General features: G+C 52.7%; 1 protein-coding gene across 2 annotated transcripts in view; it reads right to left on the bottom strand.

Annotated features, from left to right (window-relative positions):
* The window catches only part of Gramd4 (GRAM domain containing 4), a 76,704-nt gene that overhangs the window by 4,670 nt on the left and 49,933 nt on the right, over positions 1–22,101 (bottom strand). For both annotated transcript variants that reach the window (XM_075960263.1, XM_075960264.1), the window contains exons 4-16: positions 14,740–14,860; positions 11,537–11,610; positions 8,179–8,311; positions 7,612–7,637; positions 6,788–6,879; positions 5,571–5,662; positions 4,489–4,537; positions 3,201–3,272; positions 2,761–2,804; positions 2,585–2,694; positions 2,329–2,483; positions 894–1,038; positions 4–97 (exon numbers count right to left, since the gene is read on the bottom strand). In XM_075960263.1, coding sequence (XP_075816378.1) covers positions 4–97; positions 894–1,038; positions 2,329–2,483; positions 2,585–2,694; positions 2,761–2,804; positions 3,201–3,272; positions 4,489–4,537; positions 5,571–5,662; positions 6,788–6,879; positions 7,612–7,637; positions 8,179–8,311; positions 11,537–11,610; positions 14,740–14,860 — 1,207 coding nt within the window. The remainder of the gene's footprint in view (positions 1–3; positions 98–893; positions 1,039–2,328; positions 2,484–2,584; positions 2,695–2,760; positions 2,805–3,200; positions 3,273–4,488; positions 4,538–5,570; positions 5,663–6,787; positions 6,880–7,611; positions 7,638–8,178; positions 8,312–11,536; positions 11,611–14,739; positions 14,861–22,101) is intronic.

The following is a 22,101-nucleotide window of genomic DNA, read 5'->3' as shown; positions in this document are numbered from 1 at the left end:
CACTTCTCTGTCACATACAGAACCCCGTTCCTGATGTAGTCCGTGGGCATCTTCCGGTCTCGGTTTATGAGGCAGCAACGCCAACCATTCTCACACACTGATGGAAAAAATGGATCTGGAATTTCCTTCCTCTGCAAATACCTGGGCCTTAACCTACATCGGTGCTAAAGTTGTGCCCACATCCATGAGGACCATCAGAAAAGGTCCAAGTGTGTGAGCTGATGGGGGCACAGTGCTTAGCCAGCACGGGGCAGCCCTGGGTTCCATCCCCAGCACCGTGAGTATACACAGAGTCCACAGTGTGGGGAGTAGGCCTGCCAGGAGTGAGATCACCTAGTGTCTGAGGAAAGGGCCTTCCTTTCACAGTAACCAAATCAAGCTGTAGTCCTTAGGCAGCTTTCCACACATCAGCTTGAAGATGCTCAAGAAAGGGGGCCAACCCCCAGACCCTGCATCTCAGGCACTTACTGAAAACTTTTCCAGAAGGCTGACTGCCTTGAGATACCTGCGGCAGGTGGTACACTCAACTCAAAGTGCCAGAACACTACTGGATAGGAAACAGGCTTCAGGCTTGTCTCTCGATGCTAATGATATGGGACTCCCCAGCAGGTGGGCAGAACTGAGCCCTACTCCCTGGAGATTCCTACTTCAAGAAGGCCTACCTGAATCTATGCTGATAAAACAGGGCAGGGAATATGGTGTCATACCTCTTCCTGATTCTTGGAACAACTCAAGACCCCACTCCTATGAAACTTTCCTGGGAAGTAAGCCTGGGCCTTTTCCTTCAGCATGTCCTTGAGGCAGGTCACGCCTCCTGCGTGGACTCAGACCCTGTCCCACGCACTTCCATCTACTCCGTGACTGGTTGGGTCATGGACTCATTGCACACTTACCTGCTAGCGGGCGCTCGTTTTCAGTCAAGTTAAAGATTTCGTGGAAATTGCCCTTCTTGGTGCTATGAAAGCGGCCAGCATCTTCATCCTTACTCAGACCAGCTGGAGCACTGGAGACGTAGCTCCGTGATGAGGTTGTCTGTAGCTGCCAACAGCACACAGTCCTGATCAGGCTCTGGGGAGAAGCAGCTGGAACCGCTGCTGGTGTTGGGACATACTGGCCTCCCTGCCTATACCAGCAGCGAACTGACTACCTGACAGGCTCTGTTCCTTCAGGAGAATATGAGGTGCTGACCCTGCACTGGACAGAGTCCCCTTGCTGCCTGGGCTGGATGGGGGCGGTGTTTTCCCCTGGAGATGCTCACAGTCTTCCCAGGCCCACAGTGCTGGACCTAAGCACACAAAATGCAAGGACACCGTTGCCTCGCATGGGTTCTGCACTAAAGCAGTTAAGACTGACATTTCAGAAGTCACCTGGCCACACAACTCTAGAAAATCAGTCACAACACAGCAGTGACACAGCACCAGCTCACAGCAGGACAGGGGGCTTCCACGTGGACACAGTACCTTGTCATGCCCTGACAGCTGGCCAGAAAGGAAACAACAGATACACATATGACCATCACAAAGGAGAAAAGGGGGACATGTGATGTGAACTGGTAAGCAAAAAGAGCGGAACATAACTCAGCACAGACATATGGGGCGTGAGGGATATAAGCAGAAAAAGTAGGGCGTGGATGTACCAGCCATATCCTAGCTAGTGCTACATGGTCTTAAGCCCTAGGAAGTCCCTGTCCCAGCCACTCCAGTGCTAAAATAGGCCCTCAAGTGTTCCAAAAGGCTAAGCTGTGTCCTGGGTGACCTCTACCTGTGGGAAGAGAGTCAGGAGTGCTACTCCAGGCCTGGCTGCTCTGGCCTATGGCTGATCTGAGGTTCCCAACAATCTATGCTGTCCTGGACCCCAGAATGTGACCCTCCCAACTCAACTAAGTGCTTCACTCCCACAAAAGTGTGTGTGTTGGGGAGGGGGGCGGTCACTGGGGCACTCCTTCCTGAGGGAACAATCCCATGGAAACTCTACAAACTTCTTACACATTCCTGAGAGTGCTGCTGGGCCTGAGCACCCTACTCACCTAAGACCCTGAGGAGAACACACCGGCCTACTCCTCCCAGGGCTGGCTGGGCCTGGGCACCCCACCCACCTAAGACCCTGAAGATAACACACCAGCCCACTCCTCCCAGGGCTGGCTGGGCCTGACATATGAAGGAGGCTGTGACAGGGAGAACCACTTTCCACCATCTATCTCAAAGGCTGTGAGGTCTGGGAAACACCAGGCTTCGAGTGAGCAGAAGTTACAGAGCCGGAGGTCTGGGTCCACCAGCTTCACAGTTCTACCTGCATCTTCCTCGGGGCGGTGGGGGTTGGGGGACTCACCCTGCGGGACACGGTGGCACCAGCACGCTCCTTGAGCTGGGGGTCGGTGGGGAGGTTCTTCCAGATGATGTAGGGCGTATCGTACTTGGCTCGAAGTCTCGGGCAGCGTTTGAAGATGAAGTCAATTAGAAAAAACTTGATGCCAGCATAGAGGCCTGAGGGGAAAGCAGGGATACATCCATGCAGACAACGGGTGGGTGAGCACCCTGGCCCATTTCCACTCACCATCTCCCAAGACAGTGGTATTTTTCCTTACCAACAGCGAGCCCCACCAGGCGGTAGGGGAAGAAGCAAGAAGCCAGGAAGGCGGCCCACAGAGCGACATACAGTTTCTGCGTGATCTCAGGTTGCACCCACATGAACAAGCTGGAAGGAAGATGGAGGTCAGACAGGGTGGTGCACACCACCCTCGCTGCGGGGACAGCCACTTACTTCTTGATCTTTTCCAGAATGTCTGCCATCTTGCCAAAGAGATTCTATATGAAGAAGAAACTGCAGTGACCACAAGCCCGAGTACCTGTCAGTCACACAGACACACCCAGAGGGCTCCAGGGACATACACAGCCCACACCCGCCGGAACCCTGCCACTGCCACTCCCAGGTCTGGGGTTGTTTGGTCTAAAGTTAAGGCCACTGGAAATAACAGAACAGACAAGTTCAGCCCAACTTCTGAGAATGCTCAGCCCTGAATTCTAGGGGTGTTGAGCCCTGGTGGCAAAAGGCTCCGTTCTCATCAGGTCAGAGACGTTCCCCTGCCACCTCAACAGAGTGTGACTGATCGGCTAGAACAGGCATGGAACTTCAGGTCTACCTTCTGCAACCATGTGAGGGGTCCCCCCTCCTGGGGTAACGGGCAGGCTCAGCAGCGGTACCTGTGCTTTCTGGGCGACGTCCAGTACCAGCTGGAACTTCTCAGACACGGTCAGATCTTCTTTGGCAGGTTCCTTCAGTCAAAGGGGAGAGAGAATTTTTCCACTGAAATTTAACAGTTCAGAAAAATTACTGACAAACAGCAGGAAGGCTCCCGGCCCCAGGGATCTGTGGGTCACTGCAGTCCCTGTACTGTCAGAGGACTGGGTGTGAAGACATCTGCTGGGCTCGGGGTGGAATCTCCCCTTGTGCTTACTGCCTTGCCCCAGTACAGAGGGTGGGCAGGTTGTGGGGCCCCAGAGGGCGAGCAGACACAGTGGCAGACCAAGGCCCTGGCTCATTCCAACGCTATGTCTTGTCAGCATTGTCTGCACCTACTCCTTGACAGGTTGGGAAACTAAGGCTCAGGTCTGTAAAGTTCACATGATTCTTTATAGCAGTTCTCAACCTGTGGGTCATGACCCCTGGGGGGGGGTGTCGAATGATCTTTTCACAGGGATCACATATCAGATACCTTGCATATCAAATATTTATATTACAATTCATAACAGTGGCAAAATTACTCTTATGAAGTAACGAAAATAATTTTATGGTTGGGTCACCACAACATGAGGAACTGTTTAAAAGGGTCGCAGCATTAGGAAGGCTGAGAACCACTGCTCTATTGCTTCAATAAGAGTCTCCTAAGGGTCTCCCAGTTCCAGGGCCTCCAAGGAGGTCCTTGGAGACCACCCCATTCCCTAGGTACTCCGCAGAATGTCACTTGTGCCCACAGGTATGGTGGCTTCCCTCTGCCCCACAGGCCCAACAGTCCCTTTAAAGCAAACTTCTGCCAATAATCAGATTTGAGGGGCCATGTGACCTCTGTCATAGCTACCCCCCCACCCCGTAGTCTAAAAGCACCCAGGGCCTTGCTAACGGGCAGGTGTGAGTGTCCCACCAGGCAGGGGCCAGACAGCCATTCCAGCACCCAGGATGGAGACACGACGACTTGTGTGACATCCTGTCCGCCTCCCCACCCAGCGGGTTGTATGGGGGCTATAGTAGCTCCCTGTTTGCCCCGGCATCAATTCCAGAGAGAAAACAGCACCCAGGACAGATGGACAGGGCAATCTGCTTCTGGGCAGTGAAACTTGAGACAGCTGAGTGTCTGTGAGGGTAGCCTCCTGGAACTTAGGGCTGGCATGGCTGGCCAGGGCAGAAATCATCATCTGGACTCCCCATGTCGTGCCCTCAGGTTGTGAGTCCTGACCGATTAAGACAAAGGGACAATTCGCCGTCATGACTCACCACAGCTTCAGACACTTCTGGCACAATGCTCCACTGTATCCGCCAGCCCCTGAAAAACAGAAGCCACCCAAACCATGAAAACAGTGTCACCTCTGGGGAACAAAAGTCAAGCCTCCAGCTGAGTTATCAGCTAGAGTAAGGGTCTCTGCCCCTTCAGGGCTGGTTACCTAAAAGAGAGTCCTGAAGCTGCGCTGCTTGCCTGAGATCTTATTGGTCATGGTCATCCATGCTGCTTTTCCCTCTGCTGGGGCATATGCAATAGCAGCCATTGCTGATAAGGGGCTATCAGCCTATAGTAGCTACACTGTTTTGTTTGAACTCATTGTGCCCTCTGACTGGTCTGTTAATAAAGTTTTATTAACAACAATGCCTCTTAGTGGTGATTAGGGGCTGGAGACTAATGGGGACTTAGACTCCTTCAAAGGCATTTCAACGTGTTTCCTACAAATATCATTTCCAAATAAATCCCTGAAGCAGGCACAGAAGGGGATGGAGAGGACTGGTATGTGGATTTGTAATCTTTTCAGGGGCTGAGATGAAATCTGGAGTCAAGGGCTCTTCACAAGCCAGGGCAAAAAGCTAAGGTTCACTCCTAAGAGCAAGCACAGAAAAAGTCCAACCCGGGAGTGCAGGCAAGGGTTCATCCCAGATGGGGCTTCCCCAGGATGTTCAGTAAGGACATAGAATAACAGAGAGAAGGGTCTCCTCAGCCTTGGTGGAGTAAAGCGCCCATCACACAAGTATGCGTGTGTGTGCTGCTTACACTGTGAATTCCAGCTTTACCTGCTTTCTTCCCATAAACCAAGGATGTTTATGGGGTGCAGAGCCCTGTAGCTTTACCTACCCACCCCAGGGTTGGGGAGAATTTCCTGCCAAACACACAGCACCTCAGGGAGGGCTGTTGGAGGTGATACTGTAGCTCAGCCACCCACTGTCTGCTCACTGAAGGATCCAGAGCCTCTCAGAGGACCACCCACAAACAGCAGTACATGACACAGCCTGGGCTACACACAGCAGTATGGGAAGCAGGCACACAGCACCGACATGTGCGATGCAGCCACACGACAGCCTGGCTCACCTACCTGGCGATGAGGTAATTGAGGGACAACCTCAAAATTGCTAGAAACAGGAACATGGGGATGGCCCAGCCATGCCACACAGCATTCATGTACACCTGAGGAGGAGAGGGAGGAAGGTCGGGGACATGGTTAGGCCGGCCAAACAGTAGTCTAGCACAAGATGCATCCTGCCTGCTTCTTCCCAGCAATAAGGTGACTCTTGGTCAGGGAGACCAGTCCCAGATCCCCAAACATCCATCCAGGTTGTTGAACAAAGGCATGTGGGTTGGGGGCAATCAGGAAGGCTGCTTCCAGTTTAAGAGAAAGGTCGGACAGTGTGTGGGAAGGCTGCCCTTTATGAGTAGGGATCAGAAGAGGACGGCAGGGCCCAGTGAAAATGTCTCTCCTGTCCCCAGTGTGGGTTCTGCCTGCTGTTGAGGAGGCTCACCACTGCCACAGACTGCAGGTGAGCTGCCACATGGAGCCCGAGGCCCTGAGTAATACTCAGACAGGGAAAGCCAGAAGGTGGGCCTAAACAAGAGTAAGTCTCTTAGGGAGACAGCATGAGGACCTCAGGCAGGGAAGCCTTGCAGAGCATCTGTGAGGGATGCAGGGGAAGAGGACCTTGAGGTCCAGATGGGGTGGAGCCCTCCCTCATAGCTTCAGCTGTGAGTGTGCAAAGTGCCTGTCTCCCTGGTGGGCAGTGAGTCTCTGGGAGGGAACCAGAGGGTCTGACCCAATGTTAGGGTTGTCTTAGGACCCTCCTAGGGTAAGACTAACTAGGCAACCCCTACAGATGGCTTCCTCCTCAGGAGGGCACTATCTCTGAATCCTTGGAAGGTGCCCAGGCTGTGGCTTCCTTCTGGCCAGAAGGCTTTAACAGGTAGACGGGTCGCCTGCAGCCTTCTGACACCACGCCTTGTCAGGAGCCTCCCTGGTACCACCAGTGGGGTCCATGTGGCCAAGCCTCTGGTCACAACCAACAGTGAGCCAAGAGGCTTTTCCTGAGGACACAGCAATGAGGTACATGCCATGCAGAGGCAGCAGTCATTATGTCCCTACGGGTCTTTGATCTAAGATTGAGACCACTACACACACCCATAATGCTGATGGAGAAACTGAGGCTGAGCACATTCAAAACTCAAGGGAGAGTTTTGCCTGCGGGCTGTCGTCTGGGGGCCTCATGAGGAAGACTGGTTCAGGCTTGCTGTTGGCCCTCCCCAGCCTGTGAGAACACTCACGGTGAAGGCGATGGCAGAGGTGTAGATGGAGTACCAATCAGATAAGGCAGACAGGTTCTTCACAAAGTTAGTGACCGGCTTGGCACCACGCTCTGGGGGACAGAACAGACAACAATGGTCAGCACAGTGCTGGCCTGCTTCTTAGCACATGAGCAGGGTCATATGGGTCATCTAGCTAGAAGCAAAACTAGCTTGGTGATGCAAGACCCAACCCGCTGGAGATCCCTGCTGCTCGTGCCCTTCCTGACCATTAACCGTGGTTCCCACAGGGAGATGCCACCTGCTCCTAGCCCAGGCCCCCAAGTAGCAGGAAAAAGGGAATGGGAAGAGGCAGTGAGGATCGCAGCCGTTTGCACTCTGTGGGGCCAGAGGAGTATCAGAGAACTGAGCCATATTTCATCCTAAATCAGCGGTTCTCAACCGTGGGTAATGACCCCTTTCTGTGTCAAATGACCCTTTTACAGGGATCGCCTAAGACCACCAGAAAACACAAATATTTACATTACGATTCATAACAGTAGCAAAATTACAGTGATGATTACAGAATTTTGTGGTTGGGGAGGGCGGGTCACCACAACATGAGGAACTGTATCTAAAGGGTCACAGCATTAATGGTTGAGAACCACTACCCTAAATGCTGAGCAAGCTCAGTTCCCCATCAGCCCCCGAATGTAGAATGGCTCAGGCACAGCCACTACAAGCTTACATCTTAGGGAAGACAGGGGAGGAGCTGTCCTTAGATGTTTTTCTGGAGAGTTCTGTTCAGCTCCCCTCCCCCACTCCTCCCTCTCCCCTCTCTTCCACACCAAGCCCACAGTACTTACTCAATCTTCTCATGTTTTCAGTTAACCTGAGAGAGGGAGAGAGATAAGGATCAGTGTGAAGTCACCAGCTCGGTCAGGATGCCCAGTGTGCAAGCACCGCTAGCACATGGGCAGTAAGGAGGACGTCTAAGTACCTGGGTCCCTCAGGGGCCTGGAGATGCATGCACAGTGACACAGAGGACAATGCTGGGTGCCTCTGATGCCCGTTCCTGAGTTATGAAAGCAGGGGTGACCAACAGACCAGCCCGCCCATCTGTCACGTCTACCTCATGAGCACTTGGGATGGGCTGACTCTCCAGAGCCTTCCCCCGTGTCTATGAGAGTGTCTGGTAAGGGGAGCCACTGTATACTGAGCAGGACCATGAACCATCAAGGAATCCAGCCCCTGTGGTGGACACTGGGCCCACACGGCCCTCACGTGACTTCTGTCACAAACCACAAGTGGTGCCCCAGAAACAGGGGCACAGGGGACCTCTAGGAGCTTGTGGCAGCAACTTCAGAAGAAATGCTGAAGTTTGGTGTAGGACCCTGGCCCTAGCACACAGCTGCTAGGTGAGGTGCCCCTACCTGCGGGCACTGAGGGGCTCCTCCGTCTCCACTGTGTTCTCCTCTGGCTGGAAGCGGAAATCCTCCACATACTCCCCAAACCTCTCGTAGAACCATTTCTGTATACGGGACGAGAGTCCCTGACTGCGGCGGTCTGTGGGAAGGAGCAGAGATCAGAGAGCAAACTGCAGCATCCACACAACTTTTGACCAGGGAGTTGGACCAGGGATGTGACCTCCCAGAAAATGTCAATCTGGGTAGGGAAACAGGAAATGTGGAGCGAGATGTGAAGGGACCCAGCCAGAGAAGCCTTTGAAGGGCCTGCTCCTTGTGGGCCAGAGCCACCCTGGCCACAGAGACCCTCAAAAGCACAATGTTTCCATCCTCACACTGGACCCCAGAAACCTCCAGGTCTCAATTTTCCAGCAGCCTTAGGCTTATGTCAAGACCATGTCAGATCATGATGGCAGTCTGTCCCACTCTCCCTGTCTGCCTCTGGTTCGTCTGGGAAGTGGTTGACAGGGCTCACCATGCCAGGTCTCAAAGACCAGCCAGTGTGTGCATTGGGGTACAGGGCCCAGAGACCAAGCTGCTGGTTGAGATGAGCTCACAGTGATTGGCTGTGTCTCACTCACTTTCTTTATGGACAGCTGAGACCATAGATGGCAACCCGAGTGGGAGAAAGTCAGAGAGAAAGCTGTCTGGTCTGAGCCCACTGATGCCCCCCCCCCGACTGCATACTAAAGAAAACAAGATGTGGATGCCAGGTGAGTTGGTACACACTTTTAGTCCCAGCACGTGGGAGACAAAGGCAGGTGCATCTGTGTGAGTTCAAGGTCAGCCTGGTCTATAAATCAAGTTCTAGGACTGTCTAGAGAGAGACATTGTCTCAAAAGAAATTAACTAACTAAACAAAAGAAAACAAGATGTGGAATTGCCTGCAGGGGATGCTGCTCCACCATAATTTAAGAAACAATTTAAGAGAGTGGAAATGGCAGGTGCATGGTCACCAGACACCTGTGGTGCCACAAACAGGTACAGATATCATGTGTCCATTAAACCTTAAAAAAAAACACGTCAGGTGTGTTGTGGGCCCAGGGCGATGGACAACAGTCAACATAAAAACAAGGTCACTCGGCCTGGACAGAAGTAGCAAAACACAGGCCAACAGGGGCAGAAGTGTGTGTCCCCTGGGGCTACCCAGGCGGGGGGGGGGGGGGATTCTTTAGGCTTATTTGGCTCTATTACAGTCCAACAAGGTTTTCAGGTAGATCTAGATGGGCAGGCAAGCTCATCTAGAAGCCAAAGGCAGCCTAAAGATCAGTCAAAAGACAGGCTAGTCTGTGCTTCCACTGGACTGTTTATGGACACTGGACTTACAGAAGGTTCAGTTGCTGAGAAATACCTTCTGGTTTTTTCCAACCCTTTAAACACACAAAAAGCCATTTAAAAATGTTATTCTATGCCAGGCAGTGCTGCCTTTAATCCCAGCACTTGTGAGGCAGAGGCAGGCGGATCTCTGTGACTTTGAGGCCAGCCTGGTCTACAGAGCGAGTTCCAGGACAGGCTCCAAAGCTAACACAGAGAAACCCTGTCTCAAGAAACCGAAAAAAGGAGGAGGAAGAGGAAGAGGAGGAGGGGGGGAGAGGAAGAGGAAGAAGTAAATCCCTTCTTGCATGGTGCTGAACATCTACAATCTCAGCACTTGGGAGGCTAATGCAAGAGGATCAGCCTGGGGTACAGAGAGAGAGAGAGAGAGAGAGAGAGAGAGAGAGAGAGAGAGAGAGAGAGAGAGAGAGAGAGAGAGAGAGAGAGAGAGAGAGGTGTGTGTGTGTGTGTGTAAAGACAAACTAGACAGGGTATGTGGTTTGTGGACCCCAGATCCAGGGAACATGGTCAGCTGTCTGAAGAGGGTAGTCTTCACCTAGTTCTGAAGCCAACCCATGAGGGGAGAGCTGAGACCCCTGCTGGACTTCCATAACCAGGGCAGGGAATGCTTTCTCCCTTGCTCCTCAGGGCTAGCTCCTTGGAAGGGAAAGGCCTTAAGTGCTTTATTCTGACACCTGAGGTTCAGGGACAGCCTGAGGCATACACACACACAATGGCTAATTTCCTTCATTTATCTTGGATGTGACAGAATCAGGGTGTGGTCCCTCTCCCCTGCCACATCCTTCCCTGTCCTGTCTCGGAGGGTGACCAAGGGCCATTAGCTCCACACAGCCCAACATGCCTGGAGATCATGGAGATCAAGATTGGGTTTGGGAGGCTGGAAAGATGGCTCTGTGGTTAAGAGCACCAGCTACTTTTCCAGGTTCAATTCCCAGCACCTGCACAGCAGCTCACAAGTGTTTCAAGTGATCTAATAACTTTTAGCCTCCTGGGGCACCAGGCACTCATACAGTAAACAGACATACATGAAGGCAAAACATTCATACACATAAAATAAAAATATGCCTTTTTAAAAAACAGAAAAACAAAACAAAACGAGGTCTGACCTTGACAAGAGAATAAAGGGTCATCAGCCCTAAGAAGGACCAAGGAGCTGGGGTCTTTTGATCCTACGCTCCTTAATTCTATCACCAAGCACTAAGGGTCTCTTGCGCTGCTTCTCACTTGGTAACCAAGATTCACAAGCTAAGGGTTCTGCATCTAGGCCTGGGAACTAGCCAGGGATGCTCCAGATGGCCCAAGGAGGCCATGTCCCAGGGAATGCAACTGCCAACCCTGCACTGGGGCCAGCGGCCAGTGGGCACAGTGAGGCTGGATCTGGGAGAACCTTAGGAGAGGCTTCTTCCTGATGCAGGCAGCCTGAAGCCAATGATCTAAGCCATGGTTTATGCCAGACTTACTGGCACAGGGAGGGGAGCCTTGTGACTGGTCAGCACACAGAAGGGACACTGTCGGTGAGGATGCAGCCAGGGCCCACGGGAACTGCACAGAGAATGGAGTTCCCGGCTCCTCTGAAGGACAGCTTTAGAATATGAAACACGTGACAAGATGATGTGGGCACTAAGTCAGGAAGCTAGGGGAGGAGGAAAGGCTTGCTCCCTACCTGGCTTGCAGTACCTGGGAGATCAGGGCATTTCTTGCCATGGCCTGCCAGAGTCCATCCAGTACCCACATGCGATGACCAGTCATAGAGAACAGGTCACCAAGTCGGCGTACCCAGTGTGCCTTCTGGTGCCCCTCGGGAGGCCATACCGAACTAGACAACATGTCACATTTGTGCGAGGAAATGAGATCACCTTTGGGGTGAGCTGAGCCTGAGTGATGACTCACAAGCTCACAGTGAGAGACGCTAACCCCGTTTTGACGGCAGGAGATTCCCACATGGGCGAGGCCTGGCTGGGGAGAGAACCGTTCCTTCTCAGGAGCCTACCTGTGCCTGTGCCATTGCTGGCCTGGCTCTGTCCCTTTGGCGGCTGCTGAGGCTGTGCCGGCTGCTCCTCCGACCTGAAACAGGAGAAAGGCAAAGCTTATGAGTGCAAACACAGGAAGCAATACCGCATGGGACTGAACTTCAGCGACAGGTGGGATCTGCCGGCCCCTGGAGCACCCCTGAAGGCTGGAGCACTGCTGAGGACAGAGCCCAATAAGTACAAAGGTACTTTCTCCGCTCTAGTTTCCAATGGGCAAGCAGCGTCTCATAAGCAAGAGGTTCACCTTTCCGATTAATTTTAACACAGTTGCTTATTTCATCCTTAAGCTTGGAGTGTGGGGAAAATAGTTCACTAACAAGAATACCACACACACCCCTTCTATCAAGCACCACACGAGGCCGCAGCTGGATGATACCCCAACATCCCTGAGCTGGGTTCCAGCTAGGCCACGCCAGTCATCTATCTCCCTGGCTTCCTGGCCCCAGCTCAGCACATGATCATGATAGTCTTTACTGGGCCTAATGGCCCCCTCAGGCTCTGCCTTCACCTGGAGTCTAGCTGGCTACCTGTCTGACTCTGACGGTCACGTACCTTCAACTGCACACCCTAACGGAGCTATACCCCAGCAGCAGCCTGGGTCACGCCCCGTGGGTGGCATCTCCATTCTGTTTCTCTAGCCAGCTTTGCCCTCCTCTGGGGTCTGAGTGTCAACCATCTCCCCTGCACTGGCTTGTGACACAGGTACACAGTAGCTGTTCCTACAGCCAGTAGTTCCCAGGCTCTGTGAGAACATGGGCATACATCTGTGGAGTGTTGTGTGGTGTATGGATGCGTGCACTGCATGTCCCCACACAGGCCTTCTCTCGCCTAACTCGGCTCACTAATATGATCAGAAATGACGAAGGCTCCACCTGGAAATGTCCCTCTCTCTCTAATTTCAGGCTTCCAGGGGGCCCCTAAATCCTTCTCCATCCTCAGTATGAGGCAGGGAAGGGGCCCCTGGTTCTCCTAGGACCTTCAATTGATACTTCCTGGGTCACACCTGGATGCTCCTTTCTCATCTGCATTTGAGTTGTACCCTCTAAGTCCTCAGAACTGACCCAGGGTCCTGCAAGCTCATCCACTAAGGAAGAAAGGAGGAGGGTAGATCCCTAGAGTGGGGTTGGGGTTAGGGGATAGATAGTGGGCAAGAGAAGCTGAGGCTGCTGGGATGGTAGCAGGACAGGGTCAGTCTATAGCTGAGTGCTCCTGGTAGGACCACCAATGGTAGCCTGGCCTTCATAGGAAGCTGGGGGGGCAGCATGGAAAAAGGCATCCTATGTATAACAAGACATCATTTAGCTTCTGAATCTCTAAGGTCAGTGTTCAACCCAGGAGAATTCTAGCTGAGGCCTCCGATGTGGGAAATACTGGTCTTGTAGCCATGGCTAAAAGGTAAGGCAGGGTCCTCCTCCCCAAATAGGCCCCATGGTGAGTCCAACCCTGGTAAACTCTAAACAGGCCACAGGGGTTTGGGCTGGGGGACAGGGTAGCCTGATTAACAGCATATGCTATAAAGCATATGAATTGTCACCAAGAACAGCAGGACAGGGAATAGGCTGCTTCACTTCCAAGACCTGGGCTTCTCAGAGCAGCTACTGTGCACTACGTAAGACCCGGGAGGAAGTGGTTGCGACCATGCAGGAACCTGGCACTTGAAACTGAGCTGTGAGTACTGCGACCAGCGTGATTCATACTCAATGAGCAAATCCCAGCAAGGAAGACAGTCCTCATGGACAAGCATGGTCCAGTTGGGGTATTCCAGAAACAGCAGTGTGTGTGCCAAACTCCTGAGAGTCATTCACTATGGCCTAGCAGGGACAGGGACAGGGGTTGAGAGTACAGTAGGGTAAGGGTGATGATGCCAAGTTGGGAAAGCTGGGGTTCTGGGTCCCCAACCTTATCTTCCAGGTGGCACTATGGCTGTTGTGCAGAGGGACTCAGAGTCTATAGTTTGATCTTGTCACCTGTGTGATGCTCTGTACGGAAAAGCCTCTTGCCAGAGGCAGTCGAAGCAGAGGCTACACTCGTGAGGATGGTCAGTAGGAGTGAATGAGTAAGGAGGCTGCAGGTGCCCAGGGGACCAAGTGCTCAGAGGACTTATCCAAGCAAAAGCTGTCACCTATAAACATCACTTGCAGAAGCTGAAGTGGCAACATCACCCACCGGGTGAGCCTGTGAAGATGAGGGTGTGATCTCGGTGGGCAGCTCTACAGAAGTGGTATGCAGTGAGGTGCTGGAGGGGGCAGGGTGCTCAGGACCCCTGCATTGGAGCTGCAGAAGCAGTAAGGCCTCTGTGTGGGCCACAGGGCTTGAGCAGGGCTGCAGCAGCTGCTCGGGAAGGGCAATGAGTATAGGAAAACACAGAGCAGGGTCAGGGTATTCCCCAGAAGAGGCCAACAGTCTCAACCAGCCCTTTGGGGCTAAGTAAGAGGATTGGAGAGGGTCCACAGGTCAGGGAGCATCTTCTAGCCAAGACTGGAGGGACAACTGGTGGTCTGGTACCTTTAGACCCTCTTGGGTCAGCTCCCTACATAGGGCTGGCTGGTGCTAGGTGTATTGATCCCCACCTCCCAGAAAGATACTTTTCCATAACGTGGCTTGGACAGGCTCAGGCAGGACTCACACCTGGGGAGTCAGAGCAGGCCAGCAATACAACTCTCCTGGCTCTCCTTTAGGGATCAAGAACAAGACTTCTCAGATGGCCTAGTTCCCACCACTCCTGGCCCATGGCCATGTCGGAGATGTGAGTTGAGGGTCCAGGAAGCCCTGCTCACCAAGGAGGGGGTGAATGTTGTGGCTTAAATTGTTGCTTCTCTTTTAAAGGGTCACGGCCTGATGGGGGAGGGGTTGGGGGAGCTTTCAGAGATGGCACCTGGTAGAAGGAGCAGCCCTGGGAAGGGATTAATGGAGTTCTCTGGGACCCTGAATTAGTCAGTTCTCACCAAAGGGTCATTAAATGTGTTTGACTCTGCCCAGCCTCCAGGAGAATGTTACCTCTCTCCTAGATACTCCCATCAGGCACCTTGAGGGCCCACCAGGGCTGAACCAATGCCAGCACCATGTTCTGCCAACTCTGAAATTATGAGCTAAATCCACGCCTCTTTTTTCTAGCTTCAGGAATATCGTTATAGTAGTAAGAAAAGATCAATGTGGGGGTCACCTGGCCTTCAGCACCTCCTGTATTTTCTGTTCCAGCTCGATCCGGCGCTGTCGCTCCCGATCGAGCTCCTGCCGCAGCATCTCTGAGTTGGTCTCTTCTCGAAGCTTCCGGAGCTCCTCCTCTGTGGAGCGAAGAGCCAAGTGATGAGCCCTTATGCCCACTGTTCCCTCTGACAACACTGCCCACCTCACAAACAGCAGATGGGTTCCGACTCCAAAAGGGGCTAGAGCAAACTCAGGTTTGCTGAGCGCTCAGTCGGCAGGCCCTGAGAATGTTAGCAGCTCTCTGACCCCTCCTTGCTCAATAATGGTGCAAAGGAAAACTATGCAAGTCTGTTAGCCCAGCCATCACCACCGTGGACACCCTGAGGCACACACCACCATGTGACTGGGTTAACACAACGGTGACAGAAAGGCTCCAGGAGGTGCCAGGAGGTGCCATCAGCAGAACAGAGGCAAGCAAGCCTCAAGCTACCTCGATGCAGAGGAGCCTGGGGGTAGCAAGAGGTCTAGGAAGGGGGTGGGGTACCCCTGGAAAGACCCTCCTGAAGGTCAGATCAGAATCAAGCCCTGCATGAAACTAAGGGGCCATACTGCAGATGGCCGGGGGAGGGGTGTTGGGCAGAAAACCTGGCAGCTCGGGAGGAGGGGGGTAAAGGAGGAGTTGATGAGGGCAGTGGCCTCAAATTGCAGAGGCCAAACATAAGGTCAAAGTCGTGGCAGAATTTCCCTTTGTTCTGAGTACATGAGAACTCGCTCAGGTCACAATCCACAACTGTGCAGGTTTGACCCCCTCCATTTTTCCATACTGGCATAAGAAAGAGGGGTCCTAGTCAGCATTCCATCATCCCTCTTCTTGGGTCACACCCAGGATCACTCAGTTTAATGCAGTCAGATTCTGGGGGTGAAGAACCATCCCTCTCAATAGACTACTTTTTATGCTCGGTTCCCCCGGGAGGGAGTCCTGACTGATGGCCCTCGGCCCTGCTCTGGGTAGTCTTGAATCCTAGCAGAAAGGGACAGAGGAACAGAAACAGCCATCTAGGAGCAGCGAGGGTAGGGTTCAATTAGAGAGGGACAGAGGTCCCTTCAGCCTGCTGACCTTGCCCTACAGGGCAAAGACACGGTGCAGGATGGAACCAGGATTGCTTGCTCACTAGGCACCCTCGGTATTCCATGATCTGTCACACGTGTAGAGAGACATTTGCACACCCTCCCTTAACTTGGCCAGGCAGGGTAATACTTTAGGGATGGGAGGTTGTGACACTCCTTAGGGTTCTGAGTGAGGTTTGCCAGAGACCACCTGGAGAAGCCCTTGGAGAAGGACACAGCAAGGACGGCCTTCCTAAGATCAGGACTCAAGACACGAGCCTATCTCCAAACCATTCATAGGCTTCTCTGACTCCACCCCGCTATCCCAGAAGATTCCAGAGGGAGGACCCTACTACCACTGTCTTCAGTTGCAGGGCACAGCCAGCTCAAGATGTCAAGGATGCAGTAAAGGGATAATAGGTGGAAACAGACAGCTCAGTGAGAGCCTAGCAACATAAACAGGTGATTTGGTTACAGGGATACACATGCTGGACTGACTGGCCAGGGCCTAGAAGAGGGCAGTGATGGAGGGTGGGGACGATGTGAATTCCAAAAGGGCCAAGACCCTGATCATTCGAAGGGCACATGTATACAGCACTACCAGGGCCCTAGACGTCAAGCATGCTGACCCTGGTCTTGTACTGGGATTCCTGGGGACACTGACACAGACACTTGTTGCCCACAGAGGCAGCAGAGGGCTCTGGACTTTTGGGGTCCTCAGCCCATAAGCCATAGGTTTCACAGGGCACCCTACCCATCCCATTGGTACCTGACTGTAAGGCAAGGCTGCCTCAATCCCCCCTTGCCTCTTGGTGCAGCTGTGAGGACCAAGCTACACACAGCTTCAGTGGTAGACACTCACTGAGTTCCTATGCCTTAGCCTCTGTCAGAGTTTCCGGGACACTAACTGGGGAGGATATGCTGCCCGGAGCACACATCTAGGTGGGACCTGGAGAGCGGCCTCAGGCATATGAATAGGCCCATTGGGTAGGCTAGATGCTAGCCCTTGTCTGCCTGGACTCCTAGGAGGCAGAGCCTTGCCTATAATGCAAGGGGAGACCATGTTGGTTTAACCCCTTCCCTGAAAGGGTCACAGAGATGGATGAAAGCTAAGAGAGTTTGGGTCTCGTAGCAACATAGAGTTTGTATGATCACTTGAGATGAACAGGCCAGGAGACTCCCTGCACGGGACCCAACTCTCAGCTGCCTGGCCTCTCCTGCATCCTGGGAGAGATACAGCAGAAGATATACTGGGGCTCACTGAATGACAGGTGGATAGACCAACCATCTGCTAGCCTCCACTGAATGGACCAATGAGCTTTCTCTCCAAGGTAGAAATCTACCTGGTTCAACCAACTCAGGGCAGGCAATCAGGCAATCAAGAACTGTACGTAGCCAGCTCAAGAACCAGGTATGGAAATACATCTTTTTTAAAAAGCGGGTGGAAATGTTGGGGAGATGGGCCAGCAGTTAAGAGTACTTATTGCTCTTGCACAGGACCCGGGTTCTGTTCCCAGGATCCACATCAGAGAGCTCACAACCACTGTAACTCCAGGCCCAGGGAGGAAGATACCCTCTGGCCTCTGGGCACCAGCACTCACGTGGTGTGCATAAGCTCACACAGGCACACACGTACTTCTATTGCTGTGATGAAATACTATAGCCGAAAGTAAGTTGAGGAGGAATGGATTTTTATGGGTTACACTTCCATATCATAGTCCATCACTGAAGGAAGGCAGGACAGGAACTCAAACAGGCCTGGAACTTGGAGGCAGGAGTGTATGCAGAGGCCATGGAGGGGTGCTGCTTACTGGCTTGCTTCCTATGGCTTGCTCAGCCTGCTATCTTATAGAACACCAGTCTAGGGATGGCCCCACCCACAATGGGCTGGGTCCTTCCTCAACAATAACTAATTAAGAAAATGCCCTACAGCTGATATTGCGGAGGCATTTTTTTCTTAAATTAAGGTTCCATCCTCTTAGATGATTTTAGCTTGTGTCAAGCTGACGTACAGGTACATATAAAAATGATAACTGAATCTTAAAAAAACAATTAAGAGAACCAGATGTGTGAGCAGACTCTTCCTGGAACACCCCTACCTCCCATCTCTGTTTCTATACAGACAATGCTTCCAGCACAGGATAAACAGATCTGGGAAACCTTACATCACTGGCATTGCTGGGTGGGGGAGACTGAGGGGGGAGGGCTGAGACTGGGGGGTTTGATACTTTCCTGCCTGGTCACCTGATGCCCCGTCATCTTCACCACCCTGTGGCCTCTTGGATCCCAGCTCATGTGAAGATCAAAGCCTCTCTCTCTCTCTCTCTCTCTCTCTCTCTCTCTCTCTCTCTCCCTCCCTCCCTCCCTCCCTCCCTCCCTCCCTTCCTCCCTCCCTCCCTCCCCTGCAGGCTGCTCAGCCAGGAACAGGAAATTGGGCTTTCCTTAATTGGCCTCCCCTGAAGGTCTGTGTCTTCCCAGTGTCACTAAATGATGAAGGCTCGCCACCATGTTCCACTCATGGCAGATGATCAGCCAACGGCGGCCATTAGCAGTGCTGAGACAGATCCCAAGATCCCTTCCCAAGGTGAGGAGGATGCACGGGGACGTTCTTGCCAGTGTGGGAGGACATGTGTGCAGCCCATTAGAGGAGCTGAGGACCTCTTAGTGTGTCCCTGACAAATATCTCTAGCCTCCCAGGATCCCAGGGGCAGAAAGCTCAGCCCTGTAATAGGACAGACAACTGCTTCTTCTACGCTGTGCCTCTGTAACCCAGCTCCCCACATCAGCTGCCCTCCCCAGCCATTAGAGGCTCAGCTGCAGGGGCAGGTACACTGCAGCCCTTGCCAATTTAGCAAGTCAGCCTGTCTGTTCCTGGCAGAGCTCCAGAGGCTTTTGCACCTTTTCCCGGTGGTGCAGAGAGCTAAGCATGTAGAATGAGCTGGATTTCTGAGCCTTTCGCGTCCTCCCTCGGCTAATGGCTCCCTACAAAGGCCTCTCTCTGCAACTTAAATGCTGAGGCCCGGTGTCTGGTAATGTGGGCCAGCTTCCACCCCATGGTGACACATTTAGGTCAGAGGCAGCACAGTGCCTGGCCGTCGTTCCACAGAACAAAGGCAATATACACCCAGTCATCGTTTCTCCTGCTCCTCTCTTAGAGGAGGTGCAGGGGAAGGCTGACTGCCTGCCAAGCAGAAAGCGCTGAGCTGGCTGCCTGTAAGGCCATCCTGGCCCAGCCTCCCCGTGGAATGGAGTCGGTCACGGCAGCCAGCCTCCGTCCTCAGGGTCTCTGCCTTGGAATTCTGATTGAGGCTTGTTAGCAGTCCCGCCTTTATTTTGGATACCCAATACTAGAGTCTGTCACTGCCATGACTCTGGGGTTTGCTTAGCTCTACTATACCCTCCCCCCTCACTGTTCAGAGTTCGACAATGCTGGACCCATCCAAGACAGATCATGGAGACCATGTGGCCCCTGATCCTTTAGTGGGCAGGGGGAGGGGGATGAAGCTCTCCCATAGAATGAAGGATGTGATGATGGAGCCCCTTGAATATCTGAGTATTCGTTCCCTGTGGCTGCTAATATCACATTCTGGCTTAGCACAAAAGACACTATCTTACAGGTTGAAAGATCAGGAGATCCAACAGGTGTTCTGGGCTAGAACAGAAGCGTCAATGGGCCAGTCCATCTGGAGGCTGGTGGAAAGACTGGTCACATCGCATCCTTTCTGCCTTCCAGAGGAACACTCTGCTTGGCTGGTGACTCCCAAAGAGCAGTGACTTCATGCTGACCCAACTCCACCTGACCCCCAGTGTCCTCCTTGCGATTGCTCTGCACCCATAGAGAATCTTGGATCTGCACATCTCAAACTGACAACTCAGTCTCATTCGCCAAGGAATGGTCACATGCGCAAGTTCCAGGGATGAGGAACTGAATTCTCTTGGGGAAATCGAGATTCTAGCTACCATGTTCTCCCCTGAGATAATGATACAGGGCAAAGGAGTCCCCAGCAGACTGAGGCCCACAGAGGACTTTCCGGCCTCGAAGTATTCTGAGCATCACAAAACAAGAAGCCTTCCTTTGGTGGGCATATTGACCTTCCTGGGTGCAGGGACTCCCCACAACTGGAAAAGTCCTCCCATCTTAACTCTCTTGTCATCTCCAATTATGTCCCCCAAAACAGAGGCAGGACTCCCCAGTGACCTACCAAGGCGGTTCAGGCAATGAATGCTTACACAGACTCTCTCAACACCCAGTGATGAAAGAGTCCAATGAACAGGGCATCATCACCAGCAGCAGTGGGTATGTCATCCTAAAACATGCTCACATAACCCTGTGCTGTAAAATAGGAAGACACCCGCTCTCCTACGCCCCCTGTCAAAGGACAGAGATGCATACAAACTCAGAGGCCAGGCTGTGGCTGACTGTCCTGTCCCCCAGTTTCCACAGGGGGCTCTCATAGGCTCAGTCAAGCAAAGAAGCCATAGAGGGCCTGTGTCTAAGTCACAAGTGAGGATTTAGGCAAAAGCCACAGCCTGGCACATTAGACCACAGAGTCAATGCTGCACAGCTGTGAGACAGCTTATCGCATGCCACCAATGGTGTGGCACAGCCCCTAGCCCGGGGTCCAGCTTTTCTTACATGCACCGGCCATAACCAACTCCAGGCACTTCCTTCTCAGGGCCCCTGAATGACCCAGGTTGTAGAGATGGCCATGGAGCCTGAAAAAGGCTGGGGAGTGAGAACAGCTGCTGAGGATGAGTCAGTCCCCAAAATTTCTAAGTTCCAAGGGTGTATCTCAAAAGAAGGGTTTAGTGTCACAATTTAGAAGCCCCAATTCTAGACTTCTGCTCACACAACAGCCATGCAAGCAAACCAGCAACCCAGTTAGCAGGAAGACAAGCAAGATGACTTGGGTGCAGAAGACCAGAGGGAACCGGGACAGTCCCTGGGGGACAAGAGCCACCCCAATTCCCACCAGCATAAAACGCATGTGGAGGAGAGAGAAAGCCAGGGGACTCTTTCTGTGTCGAGGTACACCCTTACATCTACAAGGGTCTAAAAATGCCAGGTCATCTGTGATAGCAACCTTCAGGGACCCTAAGAAGGAAGAGACATTCCGATCCCCCTACCCAACCTCATGTGGAGACTGCCAGACATCGCCAAAGCAAAGAGGCAAAGTGAACTTAAGAGTGTGTGCCCCTGAAGCCAGAGGGACCTGATCAGTAAAGTATGCCGCGCAGCGCACAGCTGACTATGGGAGCCTGGTACAGCTGGGCCACCTGTCCCCCCCACTTCATCCAGACTGTGGTCTCCCCAGGGTCTAGAAGGCAAAGGGCAGGTAATTTATGGACCTCTGACCCCAAAGAAACCTATGCCTTCCCTCTTAGTATGCTGATTCAAGGGGACATAGAGGAGATACTCAATTCAGCCCATGGTCACAGCCTGCCCAGGCTGTGCAGCCTCCATGGCTCCTGGCCCACAGGGAAGAAAAACAACTTCAAAGCTATTTTTAAAACTGTAAAAGCAGATCTCTCAAGCAGGAGTCCCTTTGGCACAAGATGCAACAGGCCCAGCCTCAGCCAGAGGTAAAAAAAAAAAAAAATCAAATGATAAGCCTTAAATAAAATATCTCTTCCCACCCAGCTGGAGCACATACACAGGGAAAGAAGCCACCCAGAGGGAAAGAGAAAGCTGTATCTGCAGGCTGGGCTGCACACCTGGGCACCTGAACAGACTGCTCCCAATTTACCCTTCCAGATATCCTGGAGGATCTTTCTAAAAGATGGTGCCTTATCCTCCCCAACGGACCGGGTACAAGTCACCTCCCAAGCTCAGGGCATTCCTTCGCCATCAGCCCCAGAGAAGCAGCTGTGGTAAGCTCTTCTCTCCCCCAGGTCACTCCACTCAGGGGTGCCTGGCTCTCCGTGTCCACCTGCGTGTTTCCCTAGCGCTCACTATCACCGCGTTGTCCGCTGCTCTGCACGGAGGTGGTATTTACTGCATGATGAACTGTCAGCGCCAAGCTTAATAATGTTCTGCAGGCAGGCAGCGTGCGGCCAAGTTCTGGATGTTTCACATTCTAACATGACAGGCTGCTTGGGCTTGGCATGTTCCTGAGTGGAGGGAGTCAGCTACGGGACTAGGGTGGTGTCCTGGGTTTTTTTTTTCCCTTTCTGGATGCAAAATGATAATAATAATAATATTAATAATATTAAAGAAATGTATTTCTAGGAAGAACTACTGCTCAGAATGGCTGGCTTCCAGACCCACCCA

This window comes from Microtus pennsylvanicus, chromosome 2 (genome assembly GCF_037038515.1).
Source record: "Microtus pennsylvanicus isolate mMicPen1 chromosome 2, mMicPen1.hap1, whole genome shotgun sequence".
Lineage (NCBI taxonomy): Eukaryota > Metazoa > Chordata > Mammalia > Rodentia > Cricetidae > Microtus > Microtus pennsylvanicus.
This window is presented reverse-complemented; position numbering and strand designations above follow the sequence as displayed.